At 32.3% G+C, this 6,868-nt stretch overlaps 1 protein-coding gene across 1 annotated transcript; it reads left to right on the top strand.

Moving 5' to 3' along the window:
• Positions 5,629 to 6,237, top strand: LOC105160977 (triphosphate tunel metalloenzyme 3). The gene has a single exon (XM_011078524.1). The coding sequence runs from the start codon at positions 5,629 to 5,631 to the stop codon at positions 6,235 to 6,237; it is 609 nt and encodes a 202-aa protein (XP_011076826.1).

Raw genomic sequence — 6,868 nt, forward strand, 5'->3', positions numbered from 1 at the left:
GGGCCAAATTACAGCCTCCATTGATGCGTCATTTTTAATTTGAGGGCTAAATATATATACACACACTAAAAGCGGCTCCAATAATACTGACCTCTAATTAAAGAGCCACCTACCTATCAATGAAACACACAGAGGGGCTATGCCTATTGGTTTTAGCCCCCTCTAACCATACAGGTTATAATTAATGATAACGGGGCATAATTTAAAAAAGGGTAAAGTTACTTTTCAAAAAATTTGATATAATTATAAATATTTATTTATTATGTAAAAAATATTTGTAAATACCATTATGATTTTAATATTCATTAACAACGAGTCTATTGAAGTTAACAACACAGAATTTTTGCATGTCGAATTCAAAGAGAATAGTCATACGGCGAAGGCATAATTTTCTTTTTTCACTCGGTTTCGTTTGTGCCGTGCAATCGAATTCAATTCAATTATTTACTTATTCAATGAGTGAATTTACAAGCTTAACTAAGTTGATAGAAATGATTAAGAAGTATGTTCTGTAATTTCGATTCAGAGTATGTTTCTATCCATCGATTAAATAAATAACTATACAAAACGCATAAATTTTTGGAAGAAGGGAAATCTGGTGAGAAGTCACCCATCCCACATTCAAAATTGAGAAGTTGCGTGCCTATTTAGCTCATGAGCCTTACTTGGGTTTGGGCACTCAAAAGGGCAGTCTTTGGGGAAAATAAAAGGCCCAAAATCGCGTTCCATCGCCTTCACCGGCTCATCTCATGGCTTGAGATTCGGTTCAAGAACATAAGGAAAATTCTTATCTAGATGAGATCTGATCGAAACAAATCAATTATATATATAATATTATTTTATTTGAATTGTATAATAATTATATTTATTATATAAGTAATTTAATTTGATTTGAGTCGGTATAAACTAAAATTAAATAAAGATTCAATTAAAATTGCTCGGTTTATAAAATATCTCATGCAGTGAACATTCGGAGCCAAATGCTTTTCTAGTCTCATAAGCAAGTGTTGAAAGATATTTGGTACCACATTTTTAGAAAACTTATGGAGCTAGTCCCGTTAATATGAAAACCCGCTTTTTATTCTATCCGCTAAGGGCTCCTTTACTTTAATGAATTCGGTCAGATATCTATTGCAGTGTTGATATCCATGCTCATCGATCAATCCGGCATTAACTGATCTGGCCCGTTATTGGTCCTCAAATTTGTATGATTCTAATCTCTAACTCGGCTTCGTGATTACAAGCACTGGTGGCCCATCGAGTTTGTGATTGTTTTCTGCTTGCATTTTTGGCCTCAACTATGTCTTGCTAAATTTTTGATCTGTAATAATTCAATAATACATTGCAAACATACTTTCACACGTGATTAATTTTTTAAGCATTTTTTAGACATAATTTTCAAATCATTTGCTGCTAATTTTGCTGAAAATATCTTATTAATCTTTTTTCTTTTTCAAATTGGCCTGTTTTTATTATTTGGCCTAAAAATATTTTAATGAATGATCACAAACTATGACAAATACAATTTCATTTTTTTAAAAATAAAATCTTAAATAAATAATAAAATAGTTCTTATACTATAATTCTTTTTTAAAATTTGAGATAAATTTTTACCTCTTTTTATTACCTTTGGATTGAATTATTACTTTGTCTGAAAATATTTTAATAAATTTTTAACCACAAATTATAATAAATAAAATTCTATTTTTTAACTTTAATTCTATATAAATAATAAATTATTTTAAAATCATAATTATTTATAAGACCAAAAGAACATTCGGATCAAACCCCTTAAGAAGGTTTGCAGCAATTTTTCCTCCAAATAAAGGTGAATTTTCCCTTCACTTGGCCGAGTTAGTGTATATAGCTATGTCCATGTCAAATTTTGTCGACTTTTAACGGGGAAAACCAGAACAATTGAATTTAATGGGACTAAAACCGATACCTATTAAAATTGTGGTGTCAAATTTATATCGACCTACGTTTTATGGAACTAAAAAAATATTTAGACCGCACATATGAATGGAGCCATTTTTAAAGTTGTGGTATCAAATTTGTACTGACGTACATTTTATTGAACTAAAACAACATTTAGTCCGCACATATATGCACCGTGGAAAAATTGCTATTGTAGTCCTATAATTTAAAGAGGGTGGCATTTTTAGTTCTTAACAAATTAATTTTCACAATTTAGTCATATAATTTTATAAATTTTCTAAATATTAGTCTTTTTATCCGAAAAATTGCATATGACTTGCACATGACTCAATGAACTGCAATTTTAATCTTGTAAATCAATCGTGCATGATAAAAAATGCCAACTCCGCTAAGTTATAGAACTAAAATGTCAACACCCTCTAAGTTATAGGACTAAAGCTACAATTAATTAGATCATGTGCAAGTCACGCAATTTTATAGCTAAATTAATAAGAAAAAAACTAAAATGACTAAAATTTTAAAATTATAGAATTAAATTATAAAAATTAATCATTGTACAATCAAAATTACTACTCGCTATTCTACGACGAAAGTTGCAAAATTTTCAATCTGAGTTGATGGAAGATGATTTTTGGCTGTCTAATCTCATCACTCTGGATTATAATAATAAGCACTGAAGATAAGCGTGCACGTGGTTGGAATTCATCACATGGAGAAATGATTGTCGGCTTCAGTTATGCGTACAGCTGGCCACAAGCATCCAAGACTCGAACACAAATCCTCGTCATCATTGCTTGAATTTGTGGCGTGGAAAATTGGTGTTGGCCCTCCAGTCCTTGTTGCTCCGTCCATTTCATCATCAAGCATTCAAGACAAGATTGATACATGATGTGAAGACCAATTTGATTATCTTGAAATAATTAAGACGTTCTTAATTGTAACATATTGAAGTCGTGCGAATGCTATCAGCCCCAATTTGACTATTAGGTTAAATATAATTTACCTTTATGTAATTAATAAAAAAGTACAAAAAGAACTCTTGTAAAAAAATAGAGTATAATTTATCTTCTTATGATGTAAAAAATGATGTAATTTACCTTCTTTTTTAATCCTTTGACGATATGTACCTACTCACGTCAAGGTTGCATCAATATTACACATCACATCGTATAATTTATTATACTTATATTATTTTTGAACATTCTCCGTTTGGACGAAAAATATTATTATAAATAAATGAAAATTATATCAATTCTTAATTTTGACCTTCATTTAATATTTCACATATATATATATTTCTAAACTTATAAAGAGATAAATATAATATATATATATATATATATGGAGTTAGGTTAACATAATTACATTTTAAAAAAATGCCAGCAACCCAGTTACTGGGGACGACGGAGGTGGATCGGGGAGGAGGGTTTGGAAGGGTAGGGGATTATTTTGTTTTAAATTTATATTAATTATATAATAAATTTATTTTAAAATATATGTATTTTAATTGAACAAACCAAAAAAAGAAAATGAATTTGGCAAACAGTTACAACGAATTTTCAATGAAAAAGTTTTCAAATTTTCAATTCTCAACAAATACTTGATGAAATTGAGCAAGACTGGTCTTGTTGGAATCATCTGAATGACAGGATTCGAACAGCTATGGTCTCAATCCGTGATTCGTCTTGACGGTGGAGAAATGGCAGCAAACAGCTTCAGTGCGAATTTTCGGTGGAAAAATCTTCAAATTTTCATATCTCAACAAATACTTAATAAAATTGAACTAGGTTGGTCTCGTTAGAACCCTTAGGTCGAGGTGCGTCCAGTGGTAGTGGTCTGTGATTGTGGATTGCACCGGTGGCGGCGAATCAACGGCGGAAAGCTGGGGTGGTCGTGTTAAAAATTCATTATTTACGATTGATAAAACTTCGGAAAGGTGCGGTGGTCGTGTTAAAAATTCATTATTTACGATTGATAAAACTTAAAATTGTTTGAGAGAAAATGTTCATCTGTTCAAGGGGAGTCGAACGGTATATTTGATGGTTGACAACTCGCCGTGATGGTGTCGGAATTTTAACGAGAAGTTGGCAACGATTCGTCGTGAAACAAAATAATTTTTTTTTTAAAAATTTGTCACCGCGGTTTCAACGCGGTGGCTGATTAACTTTTTTTTTTAAAAGACATTGTCACCACGGTGAATTTTTTTTGTTAAATATAAATTGTGACACCACGGTGTCACCTACTTTTCTAAAAAGTTTTAAAACATCTCAAATTTTTAATTTTCTTTTTTTTATGCATTTTTAAATTAATTCTCCCCACGTGCATTGCATGTGCTAATAAAAATTGGGACTTCTAATCTTATTGGTTGTTTTTTATTGACGTGGCATCTTATAAAAAGCAAACAATAAGATCAGAAGCCCAATTTTTAACTAGCAAATGCAATCCACATGCATTTTTCAGCCAGCTGCAATTTTTTCAACCAAATTTGCTCTTACAATAAAATTTTTCAGCCACATTTCTGCAAGTTAGGCGTGGATACGCCTAACCTTTTTCTTCTAATATATATGTCTTAGTTTTTTATTCATTTCTTCGTTTTTCGTCCCATTATTCCTTAATAGATTAATGCTGCAATATATCATTTTATTAGGAGCATTTTAATCTTAAAAGATGGCAAAATATTACTTGAAATTATAGAAAAATATACTCCTATCATCTTGTTTATGGCTTCCTAGATGAATTAGGGAGTTAGTATTCCCTGTTGTACATTTGGCCTTTTTTCTTTTTATATAAAAGGGATGGAGATCTGAAAAGCTCCCACTCTCGAGTGGTTTAATTAAAAGAAAAAAATAAACCAATTTATCCTTGTATGCACATATGGAACAATTTCATCGCTGGTGTGGATATTAAAGACAAGCCTACACATGGGTTGAATCCATCTCATAAGAGAGAAACTAATACGTTGCTGACTCCATTGTCATCATTTGGGTTCTGGCTACAAGCATTCAATGCAAAATTATCTATCTTGGCTCTATTCTTCTTCGTACTGACTGATAAGATCCAGAGAAATCCCACACATGATTTTTGTACATGCTACATTAATAATAGGAAAAATTGCAATTCTAGTCCCATAAATGAGGAGGAGTGACATTTTTAGTTCTGTACAAATTGATTTTTGTAATTTAGCACTGTAATTTCATAATTTTGACAATTTTAATTTTTTTTCAGCCAATTTGACCGGATAGTACAATTTACTTGAAATTTTAGTCCTGTAAATAAGTTCATATTGGACCAAAAATGCCAACTCTCCCAAATTATAGAACTAAAAGTGCCAATAGCCCTATGTTACCGAACTAAAATTACAATTTAATTGGTTCATATGCAAGTCATATGCAATTTTTCGACCAAATTGGTCGAAAAAGGATGAAATTTAGCAAATTTTTAAAATAACAAAACTAAATTGCGAAAATCAATTCGTGCAGAATAAAAAAATACCACTAGTATAGGACTAAAATTGCATTTTTCCCTTAACAATATTGTCCTACAACTCGTACCGTCTCTTCTCATGAATTATATAAGCATGATTTAGACAAAGTAAAAGAACCCATCTAACACCATTACTCATCTGTCTTAAGAGTCAAATCTTTACCATACAGTTTCAAGAAAGGGTTTGTTTTCGACAAGATTGATACAATGGAGATGGAAGTGAAGTTCCGACTCCCAAACAAGTCCTCCCACCAGAAGCTCCTCTCTGTACTCTCTCCATTCTACATTACGACTCGCCACCAACACAACGAGTTCCTTGATGGCTCAGCTTACGAGCTGAGCTCGCAGCGAGCTGTGCTCCTTCTCCGCTTGTACGAGCAAACTCGCGTACCTGAATGCATCGTTTGCCTCAAGGCCAAACCCGTGCTCGCTGATGGCGTCAGCTGTATGGAGATGGAGTATGAGGATTTGGACCCTGCAATCTTTAAGGCATGTTTGGATGATCCCCAGAAACTAATGCAAGTGGATTTGAGGGTTGTGAGGAGGGTAAAAGAGGAGTTCGGGGTTAAGAGATTTGTGGGGTTAGGAGGGTTTAGGAACGTGAGAAAGGTGCATAAGTGGAAAGGGGTGAAATTGGACGTGGATGAGGCTAAATACGAGTTTGGAGAAATGTATGAGGTGGAGTGCGAGACTTTAGAGCCTGAGAGAGTGAAGAAGATGTTGGAAGAATTCTTCAAGGAAAATGGAATTGAATACTCTTATTCGGTTATGTCCAAGTTTGCAGTTTTCCGAGCCGGAAAGTTGCCTTCTTCCTAAGTTTGTTGTGGTTGCTTGTTATCGGAGATATCATATGCATGCCTCAGCTTGGCATCATCAACTTTTCCTTTTTCGTTGTTTTCTCTTTTCGCACACACACCACTCACTAGGCACTTACCCAAACTATCTAAAAAAGTTTCTATCCGAATCAAATCAATCACATAATAAATATTTTAACTTATTATGGAATTGATTACTCTTAATTGTATACTAATTACACAATAAACTCATATAACTATACCCCTATGATATCTTAATTCCTTATTTTAATTGTTGGCAATACAAAATAGTCTTGTACCTTTTATAATTTCTTAATTTAAAAACATATTTGATCAAAAACTTTAAAATCAGGCCAATGGTAACACGTGCATTGCATGTGCTAATAGAAATTGGGATTTCTAATCTTACTGGTTGTTTTCCATTGACGTGGCATTTTATAAAAACCAAACAATAAGACGATAAGCCCCAATTTTTAACTAGCAAATGCAATGCACATGAATTTTTCAGCCAATTGCAAATTTTTTGAACCAAATTTGTTCTTACAATAAAAAAATTTTAAAAAAGGTGTAAGATTATTTTACAATTCAAACAGGATAAAAAATTAAAACGCCAAATGACTAAAAGTATAATT

Source organism: Sesamum indicum, linkage group LG4 (genome assembly GCF_000512975.1).
Source record: "Sesamum indicum cultivar Zhongzhi No. 13 linkage group LG4, S_indicum_v1.0, whole genome shotgun sequence".
NCBI classification, from domain to species: Eukaryota; Viridiplantae; Streptophyta; class Magnoliopsida; order Lamiales; family Pedaliaceae; genus Sesamum; species Sesamum indicum.